This window comes from Anomalospiza imberbis, unplaced genomic scaffold (assembly GCF_031753505.1).
Source record: "Anomalospiza imberbis isolate Cuckoo-Finch-1a 21T00152 unplaced genomic scaffold, ASM3175350v1 scaffold_287, whole genome shotgun sequence".
Taxonomy (NCBI): Eukaryota; Metazoa; Chordata; class Aves; order Passeriformes; family Viduidae; genus Anomalospiza; species Anomalospiza imberbis.
Genome location: NW_027099911.1, coordinates 105,769 through 120,981, shown reverse-complemented (window position 1 = coordinate 120,981; position 15,213 = coordinate 105,769). Strand labels below are relative to the sequence as shown.

General features: G+C 56.7%; 1 protein-coding gene across 1 annotated transcript; it reads right to left on the bottom strand.

Moving 5' to 3' along the window:
- Positions 1-3,416: 3,416 nt before the first annotated feature.
- Positions 3,417-14,462, bottom strand: LOC137466561 (basic salivary proline-rich protein 2-like). The gene is made up of 4 exons (XM_068178269.1): positions 14,290-14,462; positions 11,083-11,224; positions 6,012-6,057; positions 3,417-3,522 (listed from the first exon to the last, which is right to left on the bottom strand). Exons 1-4 carry the CDS (start codon positions 14,445-14,447, stop codon positions 3,434-3,436), a joined length of 435 nt encoding a protein of 144 aa, XP_068034370.1. The 5' UTR covers positions 14,448-14,462; the 3' UTR covers positions 3,417-3,433.
- Between the last annotated feature and the right edge of the window lie 751 nt (positions 14,463-15,213).

Genomic DNA, 15,213 nt, shown 5'->3' with positions numbered 1-15,213 from the left:
AGACCCCCCCTGAACCCCAAAAATGGGCAGAGACCCCCTGAACCCCAAAAATGGGCACAAGGATGGCAGGTGAACCCCAAAAACGGGCACAGGGACCCCCCCTGAACCCCAAAAATGGGCACAGGGACGGCAGGTGAACCCCAAAAATGGACACGGGGACAGCAGGTGAACCCCAAAAATGGACACGGGACAGCAGGTGAACCCCAAAAACGGGGCACGGGGACGGCAGGTGAACCCCAGAAATGGGCACAGGGACCCCCCCTGAACCCCAAAAATGGACACAGGGACAGCAGGTGAACCCCAAAAATGGACACGGGAACGGCAGGTGAACCCAAAAAATGGGACACAGACCCCCCCCTGAACCCCAAAAATGGGCAGAGAGGACCCCCCCTGAACCCCAAAAATGGGCACCAGGGACGGCAGGTGAACCCCAAAAATGGGCAGAGACCCCCGCCCGAACCCCAAAAATGGGCACAGGGACCCCCCCCAAACCCCAAAAATGGGCACATGGACAGCAGGTGAACCCCAAAAATGGGCACAGGGACCCCCCCAAACCCCAAAAATGGGCACATGGACAGCAGGTGAACCCAAAAACGGACACAGACCCCCCAAACCCCAAAAATGGACACAGGGACACCCTGAACCCCAAAAATGGACAGAGAGACCCCCCAAACCCCAAAAATAGGCAGAGAGACCCCCTGAACCCCAAAAATGGGCACAGGGACCCCCCCCCCCGAACCCCAAAAATGGCAGAGAGAAACCCCCTGAACCCCAAAAATGGACACGGGGACGGCAGGTGAACCCCAAAAATGGACACAGGGACCCCCCAAACCCCAAAAATGGACAGAGAGACGCCCCCCGAACCCCAAAAATGGGCACAGGGACGGCAGGTGAACCCCAAAAAATGGACACAGGGAGACACCCCCTGAACCCCAAAAATGGGCACAGGGACCCCCCCCCCGAACCCCAAAAATGGACACGGGGACGGCAGGTGAACCCCAAAAATGGGCACAGGGACAGTAGGTGAACCCCAAAAATGGACACAGGGACGGCAGGTGAACCCCAAAAATGGACACGGGGACCCCCCCCCAAACCCCAAAAATGGACACAAAACCCCCTGAACCCCAAAAATGGATACAGGGATGGCAGGTGAACCCCAAAAATGGACAGAGAGACCTCCCCCCTGAACCCCAAAAATGGACACAGGGATGGCAGGTGAACCCCAAAAATGGACACAGGGACCCCCCTGAACCCCAAAAATGGACACGGGGATGGCAGGTGAACCCCAAAAAGGGCACGGGGATGGCAGGTGAACCCAAAAAATGGACACAGGACCCCCCCCGAACCCCAAAAATGGGCAGAGAGACCCCCCCCCGAACCCCAAAAATGGACACAGGACGGCAGGTGAACCCAAAAATGGACAGAGACCCCCCCCCGAACCCCAAAAAATGACCCTGGGGTCCTGGGAATCCCCTGAACCCCAAAAGTGGCCCCCAAGATCCCCCCTGAACCCCAAAATGTGTATCTAGGGCCCCTCACACATTTTCGGGGTCCCCCCATTTTTGGGGTCCCCCCAGTTTTTTTGAAGTCCCACCCCCAGTTTTAGGTTCCCCCCCCCATTTTTGGGGTCCCCCCAATTTTGGATCCCCCCAACTTTTTGTATCCCCCAACCCCAATTCTGGGGTCCCCCCCCAATTCTGGGGTCCCCCCCACATTTCCCCCTCCCCAATTCTGGGGTCCTCCCCCATTCTTAGGGTTCACCCCCAATTTTGGGGTGTGCCCCCCCCCATTTTTGGGGTCTCCCTCCACATTTGTTGGGGTTCCCCCCAATTCTGGAGTCCCCCCCAATTTCTGGGGTCCCCCCCAATTTTGGGATCCCCCCAGTTTTGGGGTCCCCCCCCGTTTTTGGGATCCCCTCATTTTTGGGATCCCCCCAGTTTGGGGTCCCCCCCAATTTTTGGGATCCCCTCATTTTTGGGATCCCCCCAGTTTTGGGGTCCCCCCCGTTTTTGGGGTCCCCTCATTTTTGGGATCCCCCCAGTTTTGGGGTCCCCCCCAGTTTTTGGGATCCCCTCATTTTTGGGATCCCCAGTTTTGGGGTCCCCCCCAATTTTTGGGATCCCCTCATTTTTGGGATCCCAGTTTTGGGGTCCCCCCCCAATTTTTGGGGTCCCCCCAATTTTTGGGGTCCCCCCCCGTTTTTGGGGTCCCCCCCACCCTGCTGAGCTGCAGCTGCTCCAGGGCTCCCCCCGGGCCCCCCGCGGGCTCCCAAACCTGGGGGGGGAATAGGGAAAAACCCGGGACTGGTCAGACTGGGAGGAACTGGGAGGGAACTGGGAGGAACTGGGAGGGGCTGGAAGGAACTGGGAGGGACTGGGAGGAACTGGGATATACTGGGAGGAACTGGGAGGGAACTGGGAGGAACTGGGAGGGGCTGGAAGGAACTGGGAGGGACTGGGAGGAACTGGGATATACTGGGAGGAACTGGGAGGGAACTGGAGGAACTGGGAGGAACTGGGATATACTGGGAGGAACTGGGAGGGAACTGGGAGGAACTGGGAGGAGATTGGGGGGAACTGGGAGGGACTGGGAGGGAACTGGGAGGAACTGGGATCGACTGGGAGGGATTAGGAGGGAACTGGGAGGAACTGGGATGGACTGGGAAGGACTGGGAGGGGATTGGGGGGAACTGGGATGGACTGGGATGGACTGGGATGGACTAGGAGGGACTGGGAGGGAACTGGGTCAAACTGGGACGGACTGGGATATACTGGGAGAAACAGGGAGAGACTGGGATGGACTAGGAGAGAACTGGGTCAGACTGGGATGAACTGGGAGGGAACTGGGATGGACTGGGAGGGAACTGGGAGGGAACTGGGAGGGACTGGGATGGACTGGATGGACTGGGAGGGAACTGGGATGGATTGGGAGGGAACTGGGATGGAACTGGGAGAGAACTGGGATGGACTGGGATGGAACTGGATGGAACTGGGAGGGAACTGGGATGGACTGGAGAAGACTGGGATGGACTGGGAGAGAACTGGGAGGGACTGGGGATGGACTGGGATGAAATGGGAGGGGACTGGGACGGAACTGGGATGGAACTGGGATGGACTGGGAGGGACTGGGATGGACTGGGATGGACTGGGAGGGGATTGGGGGAACTGGGAGGAACTGGGATGGACTGGGAGGGGACTGAGAGGGAACTGGGCTGGACTGGGATGGACTGGTCCTCTACTGGTCCGTTCTGGTCTCTACTGCTCCGTTCTGGTCTGAAACTGGTCAGTATAGGTCAGTACTGGTCTATACTGGTCCATACTGGTCTGTACTAGTTTGTACTGGTCTATACTGGTCTGTACTGGTTTATACTGGTCCATAGTGGTCTGTACTAGTTCGTACTGGTCTGTACTGGTCTATACTGGTCCATACTGGTTTATACTGGTCCATACTGGTCACTCACCGCGCCGCTCTCGGGCCGGGGTCCCCAACACCAGCGCTGCCGGGGGGGCTTGTGGGGGGGGTCTGGGGACACAGAGGGGACACAGGTGAGACACAGGTGAGACACAGGTGAGACACAGGTGAGACACAGGTGAGACACAGGTGACACTGGGGACAGCCCAGGTGACACTGGGGACAGCCCAGGTGACACCAGGACCCCCCAGGTGACACCAGGACACCCCAGGTGAAACCGGGGACAGCCCAGGTGACACCAGGACACCCCAGGTGACACCGGGGACAGCCCAGGTGACACTGAGGACAGCCCAGGTGACACCGGGGGACAGCCCAGGTGACATTGGGGACAGCCCAGGTGACATCGGGGACACCCCAGGTGACATTGGGGACAGCCCAGGGGACACCGGGGACAGCCCAGGTGACAATGGGGACCCCCCAGGTGACACTGGGGACACCCTCAGGTGTACAATGGGGACAGCCCAGGTGACACCAGGACACCCCAGGTGACACCAGGACACCCCAGGTGACACCGGGGACACCCTCAGGTGACACCAGGACCCCCAGGTGACACCAGGACACCCCAGGTGACATTGGGGACAGCCCAGGTGACACCAGGGACAGCCCAGGTGACAATGGGGACAGCCCAGGTGACACCAGGACACCCCAGGTGACACCAGGACCCCCAGGTGACACCGGGGACACCCCAGGTGACACCGGGGACAGTCCAGGTGACACAGGACCCCCCAGGTGACACCGGGGACAGTCCAGGTGACATTTGGGACACCTCAGGTGACACCAGGACCCCCCAGTGACACCAGGACCCCCCAGGTGACACTGGGGACACCCTCAGGTGACAATGGGGACAGCCCAGGTGACACCAGGACCCCCCAGGTGACACCAGGGACACCCCAGGTGACATTGGGGACAGCCCAGGTGACACCAGGGACAGCCCAGGTGACAATGGGGACAGCCCAGGTGACACCAGGACACCCCAGGTGACACCAGGACACCCCAGGTGACACCCGGGGACACCCTCAGGTGACACCAGGACCCCCCAGGTGACACCAGGACACCCCAGGTGACATTGGGGACAGCCCAGGTGACACCAGGGACAGCCCAGGTGACAATGGGGACAGCCCAGGTGACACTGGGGACACCCTCAGGTGACACTTGGGACAGCCCAGGTGACACCGGGGACAGTCCAGGTGACACTGGGGACAGCCCAGGTGACACCAGGACACCCCAGGTGACACCAGGGACAGTCCAGGTGACATTGGGGACACCCCAGGTGACACCGGGGACAGCCCAGGTGACACCAGGACCCCCCAGGTGACACCGGGGACAGCCCAGGTGACAATGGGGACAGCCCAGGTGACACCGGGGACAGCCCAGGTGACACCAGGACCCCCCAGGTGACATCGGGGACACTCTCAGGTGACACTGGGGACAGTCCAGGTGACACTGGGGACAGCCCAGGTGACACCGGGGGACACCCCAGGTGACATTGGGGACAGCCCAGGTGACACTTGGGACAGCCCAGGTGACACCGGGGACAGCCCAGGTGACACTGGGGACAGCCCAGGTGACACCAGGACACCCCAGGTGACACTGGGGACAGTCCAGGTGACACTGGGGACAGCCCAGGTGACACCGGGGACACCCCAGGTGACATTGGGGACAGCCCAGGTGACACTTGGGACAGCCCAGGTGACACCGGGGACAGCCCAGGTGACACTGGGGACAGCCCAGGTGACACCAGGACACCCCAGGTGACACTGGGGACAGTCCAGGTGACACTGGGGACAGCCCAGGTGACACCAGGGACACCCCAGGTGACACCAGGGACAGTCCAGGTGACATTGGGGACACCCCAGGTGACACTGGGGACATTGGGGACACCCCAGGTGACACCAGGACCCCCCAGGTGACAATGGGGACACCCCAGGTGACTCCACCCCTCCCCTCAGGTGACACTGGTGACTCCCCCAGGTGACATCGGGGACCCCCAGGTGACATCGGGGACCCCAGGTGACATCAGAACCCCCCTGGTGACACCCCCAGGTGACATCGGGGACCCCCAGCACCCCCCCCAGGTGAGCACAGGTGACATCGGGGACCCCCAGGTGGACATCGGGGACTCCCCCAGGTGACATTGAGACCCCCAGGTGACCCCAGGTGACAATCGGGGACCCCCCCAGGTGACATTGGGACCCCCAGGTGACCCCAGGTGACATCGGGGACCCCCAGGTGACATCGGGGACCCCCAGCACCCCCCCCAGGTGAGCACAGGTGACATCGGGGACCCCCCCAGGTGACATCGGGGACCCCCAGGTGACATCGGGACCCCCAGGTGACCCCAGGTGACATCGAGGACCCCCCCAGGTGACATCAGGACCCCCTGGTGACACCCCCAGGTGACATCGGGGACCCCCCCAGGTGACATCGGGACCCCCAGGTGACCCCAGGTGACATCGGGGACCCCCGCAGGTGACATCGAGGACCCCCCCAGGTGACATCGGGACCCCCAGGTGACCCCAGGTGACATCGGGGGACCTCACCTTGTCCCCAGCCGAAGCCGCTGCTCACCAGGCGCTGCAGGGCCTTCTGCGGGGGAGGGGACCCCAAAAAAAAAACCCTCAGGGGGGGCCCAAACCCCCCAGAATGGTGGAGGGGACCCCAAAACCCCCCCGGAGAGAGCCCAACACCCCCAAAACAGCCCCAAAGCACCCCAAAAATACCACAAAGCACCCCAAAATCACCCCAAACCACCCCAAAAATCCCCTAAACCCAGCCAGAATCACCCCAAACCACCCCAAAACCACCCAAACCACCCCAAAAATCCCCTAAACCCAGCCAGAATCACCCCAAAAATACCCCAAAACCACCCCAAACCACCCCAAACCACCCCAAAAATCCGCTAAACCCAGCCAGAATCACCCCAAACTGCCCCAAACCCACCCCAAAACCCAAAATAATCACCCCAAAACCACCCAAAACCCAAAATAACCAACCCAAACCACCCCAAAAATCCCCTGAACCCAGCCAGAATCACCCCAAACCCACCCCAAAACCCAAAATAATCACCCCAAAACCACCCAAACCACCCCAAAAATGCCCTAAACCCAGCCAGAATCACCCCAAAACCAACCCCAAACCACCCCAAAAATCCCCTAAACCCAGCCAGAATCACCCCAAACTGCCCCAAAACCACCCAAACCACCCCAAAAATCCCCTAAACCCAGCCAGAATCACCCCAAAACCACCCCAAACCACCCCAAAAATACCCTAAAACCACCCCAAAGCCACCCCAAACCGCCCCAAACCCACCCCAAAACCCAAAAAAATCACCCCTAAACCACCATAAACCACCCCAAACCCACCCCAAAACCCAAAATAACCACCCCAAAACCACCCAAAACCCAAAATAACCACCCCAAAACCACCCCAAAAATCCCCTAAACCCAGCCAGAATCACCCCAAACTGCCCCAAAACCACCCAAAACCACCCCAAAAATCCCCTAAACCCAGCCAGAATCACCCCAAAACCGCCCCAAACCACCCCAAACCACCCCAAAAAATCCCCTAAACCCAGCCAGAATCACCCCAAAACCGCCACAAAACCACCCAAACCACCCCAAAACCACCCCAAAAATCCCCTAAACCCAGCCAGAATCACCCCAAAACCACCCCAAACCACCCCAAAAATCCCCTAAACCCAGCCAGAATCACCCCAAAAACACCCCAAAGCCACCCCCAAACCACCCCAAAACCAACCCAAAAATACCCTAAAACCACCCCAAAGCCAACCCAAACCAGCCCAAAACCCAAAAAAATCACCCCTAAACCACCATAAACCACCCCAAACCCAACCCAAAACCCAAAATAATCACTCCAAAACCACTCCAAAACCACCCAAACCACCCCAAACATCCCATAAACCCAGCCAGAATCACCCCAAAACCACCCAAACCACCCCAAAAATCCCCTAAACCCAGCCAGAATCACCCCAAAAATACCCCAAAACCGCCCCAAACCCACCCCAAACCACCCCAAAAATCCCCTAAACCCAGCCAGAATCACCCCAAACTGCCCCAAACCCACCCCAAAACCAACCAAAACCACCCCAAAAATCCCCTAAACCCAGCCAGAATCACCCCCAAAACCGCCCCAAAACCACCCAAACCACCCCAAAAATCCCCTAAACCCAGCCAGAATCACCCCAAAACCACCCCAAACCACCCCAAAACCACCCAAACCACCCCAAAATCCCCTAAACCCAGCCAGAATCACCCCAAAACCGCCCCAAAACCACCCCAAAAATCCCCTAAACCCAGCCAGAATCACCCCAAACTGCCCCAAACCCACCCCAAAACCACCCCAAACTGCCCCAAACCCACCCCAAAACCCAAAATAATCACCCCAAAACCACCCAAAACCCAAAATAACCAACCCAAACCACCCCAAAAATCCCCTGAACCCAGCCAGAATCACCCCAAACCCACCCCAAAACCCAAATAATCACCCCCAAAACCACCCAAACCACCCCAAAAATCCCCTAAACCCAGCCAGAATCACCCCAAACTGCCCCAAAACCACCCAAACCACCCCAAAAATCCCTAAACCCAGCCAGAATCACCCCAAAACCACCCCAAACCACCCCAAAAATACCCTAAAACCACCCCAAAGCCACCCCAAACCGCCCCAAACCCACCCCAAAACCCAAAAAAAATCACCCCTAAACCACCATAAACCACCCCAAACCCACCCCAAAACCCAAAATAACCACCCCAAAACCACCCAAAACCCAAAATAACCACCCAAAACCACCCCAAAAATCCCCTAAACCCAGCCAGAATCACCCCAAACTGCCCCAAAACCACCCAAAACCACCCCAAAAATCCCCTAAACCCAGCCAGAATCACCCCAAAAACCGCCCCAAACCACCCCAAACCACCCCAAAAATCCCCTAAACCCAGCCAGAATCACCCCAAAACCGCCACAAAACCACCCAAACCACCCCAAAACCACCCCAAAAATCCCCTAAACCCAGCCAGAATCACCCCAAAAACACCCCAAAGCCACCCCCAAACCACCCCAAAACCAACCCAAAAATACCCTAAAACCACCCCAAAGCCAACCCAAACCAGCCCAAAACCCAAAAAAATCACCCCTAAACCACCATAAACCACCCCAAACCCAACCCAAAAACCCAAAATAATCACCCCAAAACCACTCCAAAACCACCCAAACCACCCCAAACATCCCATAAACCCAGCCAGAATCACCCCAAAACCACCCCAAACCACCCCAAAAATCCCCTAAACCCAGCCAGAATCACCCCAAAAATACCCCAAAACCGCCCCAAACCCACCCCAAACCACCCCAAAAATCCCCTAAACCCAGCCAGAATCACCCCAAACTGCCCCAAACCCACCCCAAAACCAACCAAAACCACCCCAAAAATCCCCTAAACCCAGCCAGAATCACCCCAAAACCGCCCCAAAACCACCCAAACCAACCCCAAAAAATCCCCTAAACCCAGCCAGAATCACCCCAAAACCACCCCAAACCACCCCAAAACCACCCAAACCACCCCAAAATCCCCTAAACCCAGCCAGAATCACCCCAAAACCGCCCCAAAACCACCCCAAAAATCCCCTAAACCCAGCCAGAATCACCCCAAACTGCCCCAAACCCACCCCAAAACCACCCCAAACTGCCCCAAACCCACCCCAAAACCCAAAATAATCACCCCAAAACCACCCAAAACCCAAAATAACCAACCCAAACCACCCCAAAAATCCCCTGAACCCAGCCAGAATCACCCCAAACCCACCCCAAAAACCCAAAATAATCACCCCAAAACCACCCAAACCACCCCAAAAATGCCCTAAACCCAGCCAGAATCACCCCAAAACCAACCCAAACCACCCCAAAAATCCCCTAAACCCAGCCAGAATCACCCCAAACTGCCCCAAAACCACCCAAACCACCCCAAAAATCCCCTAAACCCAGCCAGAATCACCCCAAAACCACCCCAAACCACCCCAAAAATACCCTAAAACCACCCCAAAGCCACCCCAAACCGCCCCAAACCCACCCCAAAACCCAAAAAAATCACCCCTAAACCACCATAAACCACCCCAAACCCACCCCAAAACCCAAAATAACCACCCCAAAACCACCCAAAACCCAAAATAACCACCCCAAAACCACCCCAAAAATCCCCTAAACCCAGCCAGAATCACCCCAAACTGCCCCAAAACCACCCAAAACCACCCCAAAAATCCCCTAAACCCAGCCAGAATCACCCCAAAACCGCCCAAACCACCCCAAACCACCCCAAAAATCCCCTAAACCCAGCCAGAATCACCCCAAAACCGCCACAAAACCACCCAAACCACCCCAAAACCACCCCAAAAATCCCCTAAACCCAGCCAGAATCACCCCAAAACCGCCCCAAACCACCCCAAAACCACCCCAAAAATCCCCTAAACCCAGCCAGAATCACCCCAAAACCACCCCAAACCACCCCAAAAATCCCCTAAACCCAGCCAGAATCACCCCAAAAACACCCCAAAGCCACCCCCAAACCACCCCAAAACCAACCCAAAAATACCCTAAAACCACCCCAAAGCCAACCCAAACCAGCCCAAAACCCAAAAAAATCACCCCTAAACCACCATAAACCACCCCCAAACCCAACCCAAAACCCAAAATAATCACCCCAAAACCACTCCAAAACCACCCAAACCACCCCAAACATCCCATAAACCCAGCCAGAATCACCCCAAAACCACCCCAAACCACCCCAAAAATCCCCTAAACCCAGCCAGAATCACCCCAAAAATACCCCAAAACCGCCCCAAACCCACCCCAAACCACCCCAAAAATCCCCTAAACCCAGCCAGAATCACCCCAAACTGCCCCAAACCCACCCCAAAACCAACCAAAACCACCCCAAAAATCCCCTAAACCCAGCCAGAATCACCCCAAAACCGCCCCAAAACCACCCAAACCACCCCAAAAATCCCCTAAACCCAGCCAGAATCACCCCAAAACCACCCCAAACCACCCCAAAACCACCCAAACCACCCCAAAATCCCCTAAACCCAGCCAGAATCACCCCAAAACCGCCCCAAAACCACCCCAAAAATCCCCTAAACCCAGCCAGAATCACCCCAAAACCACCCCAAACCACCCCAAAAATCCCCTAAACCCAGCCAGAATCACCCCAAACCCACCCAAAACCGCCCCAAAAATCCCCTAAATCCAGCCAGAATCACCCCAAAACCACCCAAACCACCCCAAAAATCCCCTAAACCCAGCCAGAATCACCCCAAACCCACCCCAAAAATCCCCTAAACCCAGCCAGAATCACCCCAAAACCACCCAAAACCGCCCCAAAAAATCCCCTAAACCCAGCCAGAATCACCCCAAACCGCCCCAAACCAACCCCAAACCACCCCAAACCACCCCAAAAATCCCCTGAAACCCAGCCAGAATCACCCCAAAACCACCCCCAAACCACCCCAAAAATCCCCTGAACCCAGCCAGAATCGCCCCACACACCCGCTCCAGGGCCATCCCAATCCGCTCCCAGTGGCTCCCAGTGGCTCCCAGTCTCACCAGTAGCCCCTGGCTGGGCCGCAGGGACCCCTCAGGTTCCGGGGGGGGCTCCTCCGGGCCCTCCCCCGTCCTCGCCCGGCCCCGCCGGGTCCTCCCCCCCCCCGGGGGGGCTTCTCCTCCTCCTCCATGGCACGGCGACAGCCTGGCAAGGGGGAAAAGCGGGGTGGGGGACTCCCCAAATCGGGGGGTTTCAGCCCAATTTCTCCCTCTGCCCCAATTCCCCTCAGGCCTGCTTTGTTCGGGCGCTTTTTGTGTCATAAATCCTCAAGGTTCGGCTCTCAAAACCTCAATTCCTGCCCCAAAATCCTCAATTTCTCCCCCAAAATTCTGAATTTCTCCCCAAAATTCTCAATTCCCCCGCCCCAAAACCCTCAATTCCCACCCCAAAATTCTCAATTCCTGCCCCAAAATCCTTAATTTCTCCCCAAAATTCTCAATTTCTCCCCAAAATTCTGAATTTCTCCCCAAAATTCTCAATTCCCGCCCCAAAATCCACAATTTCTCCCCAAAATTCTCAATTCCTGCCCCAAAATCCTCAATTTCCGCTCCAAAATTCTCAATTTCTCCCCAAACTTCTGAATTTCTCCCCAAAATTCTCAATTCCTGCCCCAAAATCCTCAATTTCTCCCCAAAATTCTCAATCTCCCCCCGCCCCAAAATCCTCAATTTCTCCCCAAAATTCTCAATTCCCCGCCCCAAAATCCTCAATTCCTACCCCAAAATTCTCAATTCCTACCCCAAAATTCTCAATTTATCCCCAAAATTATCAATTCCTACCCCAAAATTCTCAATTTCCGCCCCAAAATTCTCAATTCCCGCCCCAAAATCCTCAATTTTTCCCCAAAATTCTCAATTCCCGCCCTAAAACCCTCAATTCCTACCCCAAAATTCTCAATTCCTGCCCCAAAATCCTCAATTTCCGCTCCAAAATTCTCAATTTCTCCCCAAAATTCTGAATATCTCCCCAAAATTCTCAATTCCCCCGCCCCAAAATCCTCAATTTCTCCCCAAAATTCTCAATTCCTACCCCAAAATCCTCAATTCCTACCCCAAAATTCTCAATTCCTACCCCAAAATCCTCAATTCCTACCCCAAAATCCTCAATTCCTACCCCAAAATCCTCAATTCCCGCCCCAAAATTCTTAATTTCTCCCCAAAATCCTCAATTTCTCCCCAAATTCCTCAATTCCTACCCCAAAATCCTCAATTCCTGCCCCAAAATCCTCAATTTCCGCCCCAAAATTCTCAATTTCTCCCCAAAATTCTCCTCCTTCTCCTAAACTCCACCCCAAATATCCTCGATCCCACCCCAAATTTCACCTCAGGCCCCAATTTTATCCCAAAATCCTCAATTTCTCCCCAAAATTCTCAATTCCCCGCCCCAAAATCCTCAATTTCTCCCCAAAATTTTCAATTCCCCCCCCGCCCCGAAATTCCCTCCCTCTCCCAAATCTGCTCTAAATCCTCCCAGTCCCATCCCAAATCCCACCTCGGTCCTCACTTTTACCCCAAAATTCTCAATTTCTCCCCAAAATCTTCAATTCCTGCCCCCAAATCCCTTCCATGTCCCCCCAAATTCTTTTTCCCCCCCAAGTCTTTAATTTCTGCCCCAAAATTCCACCCCAGACGATCCTTTCTCTCCAATCCCCACCCCAAATCCTCCTTTTCTTCCCCCAAATCCATTCCAGAAACCTCAAATTCCCCATCCCACCCCAAATTTTCCTTTTCTTCCCCCAAATCCTTTCCAGAAACCCCAAATCCTCTCCCTTCACCCCAAATTTTCCTTTTCTTCCCCCAAATCCATTCCAGAACCCCCAAATTCCTGATCCCACCCCAAATCCCCTCCCCGCACCCCAAATCCTCCTTTTCTTCCCCCAAATCCATTCCAGAAACCCCAAATTCCTGATCCCACCCCAAATTTTCCTTTATTCCCCCAAACCCCTCCCTCCACCCCAAATTCTCGATCCCACCCCCACACCCTCCCTTTCTTCCCTCAAATCCTCTCCCTTCACCCCAAATTTTCCTTTATTCCCCCAAATCCTTTCCAGAACCCCCAAATTCCGGATCCCACCCCAAATCCCCTCCTTGTACCCCAAATCCTCCTTTTCTTCCCCCAAATCCTTTCCAGAACCCCAAATTCCCCATCCCACCCCAAATTTTCCTTTTCTTCCCCCAAATCCATCCCAGAACCCCGAATCCCCGCTCCCACCCCAAATTTTCCTTTTCTTCCCCCCAAATCCTTTCCAGAACCCCAAATCCCCTCCCCGCACCCCAAATACTCCTTTTCTTCCCCCAAATCCTTTCCAGAACCCCAAATCCCTGCTCCCACCCCAAATCCTCCTTTTCTTCCCCCAAATCCATTCCAGAACCCCAAATCCCCTCCCCGCACCCCAAATTTTCCTTTTCTTCCCCCAAATCCTTTCCAGAACCCCAAATCCCTGCTCCCACCCCAATTTTTTCTTTTCTTCCCCTAAATCCTTTCCAGAACCCCAAATCCCTGCTCCCACCCCAAATCCTCATTTTCTTCCCCCAAATCCATTCCAGAACCCCAAATCCCCTCCCCGCACCCCAAATCCTCCTTTTATCCCCCAAATCCATTCCAGAACCCCAAATCCCTGCTCCCACCCCAAATCCTCCCTTTCTTCCCCAAAATCCTTTCCAGAAACCCCAAATCCCCTCCCCGCACCCCAAATCCTCCTTTTCTTCCCCCAAATCCTTTCCAGAACCCCAAATCCCCTCCCCGCACCCCAAATCCTCCTTTTCTTCCCCCAAATCCTTTCCAGAACCCCAAATCCCCTCCCCGCACCCCAAATCCTCCTTTTCTTCCCCCAAATCCATTCCAGAACCCCAAATCCCCTCCCCGCACCCCAAATCCCCCCGTGCCACCCCAAGCCCCCCCCTTTTCCGGCCCCGAATCCCTGATTCCCACCCCAAACCCGCCCATCCCACCCCAAATCCCCTCCATCTCCCCCAAACCCCCTCAGCGCCCTCCTCCCCTCACGCCCCCTCCCGCCCCCCGAATCCCCCCCCCCCCACCCCAAACCCCGCCGTTCCCGCCCCAAACCACCGCGAACCCCACCATCCTTTCTTCTCCCCACCCCCAACTCCCCCTCACGACCCCCGTCCCCATCACAGAACCCCACCAGGACCCCCCCAAAACCTCCACGATCCCCTCCGACCCCCGCCCGGGCCCCGCCGCCATTTTACCGCGGCTCCTCCGCTCCCTCCGCTGGGGGGGGGGGGGCGGCGCCGCGCGGGGCACGACGGGTAGCGCCGCCTACCGGGTGGGAGGACCCGCGCCGCGCGCCGTTGCCAGGCGACGCCGCCAGCGTGGCCACGCCCCCTCGGGGGGAACCACGCCCCATCACAGCCGCCCCGCCCTCCCTTAGACCACGCCCCCGCTTTGGCCTCGCCCCGCCTTTTCTCTCCTTATTCGGAAAGGGGCGCTCGCGCGCGGGGGCGGGGTTTGAATATATTAGGTGAGGCCACGCCCCCGGAAGCGGGGGTGTGTTTGGGGGGATTCGGGAGGGGATTTTGGGGGGTCCCGAGGGGATTTTGGGGATCCTGGGTGCGTCTGGGGGGGTCTCGAGAGGATTTTAGGGGGTCCTCGGTGTATTTTGGGAGGTCTTGAGGGGAATTTTTTGGAGGTCCCGAGGGGATTTGGGGGGGGGGTCTCCGGTGCGTTTTGGGGGATCCCGAGGGAATTTTGGGGGGGGGTCCCGAGGGGATTTTGGGGGTCCTGGGTGCGTTTGGGGGGTCTCGAGAGGATTTTAGGGGGTCCTGGGTGCTGTTTTGGGGATCCTCGGTGTTTTTTGGGAGGTCTTGAGGGAAATTTTTTGGAGGTCCCGAGGGGATTTGGGGGGGTCTCCGGTGCGTTTTGGGGGATCCCGAGGGAATTTTGGGGGGGGGGTCTCGCGGGGATTTTGGGGGTCCTGGGTGCGTCTGGGGGGTCTCGAGAGGATTTTAGGGGGTCCTGGGTGCTGTTTTGGGGGTCCTCGGTGTATTTTGGGAGGTCTTGAGGGGAATTTTTTGGAGGTCCCGAGGGGATTTGGGGGGGGGTCTCCGGTGCGTTTTGGGGGATCCCGAGGGAATTTTGGGGGGGGGTCTCGCGGGGATTTTGGGGGTCCTGGG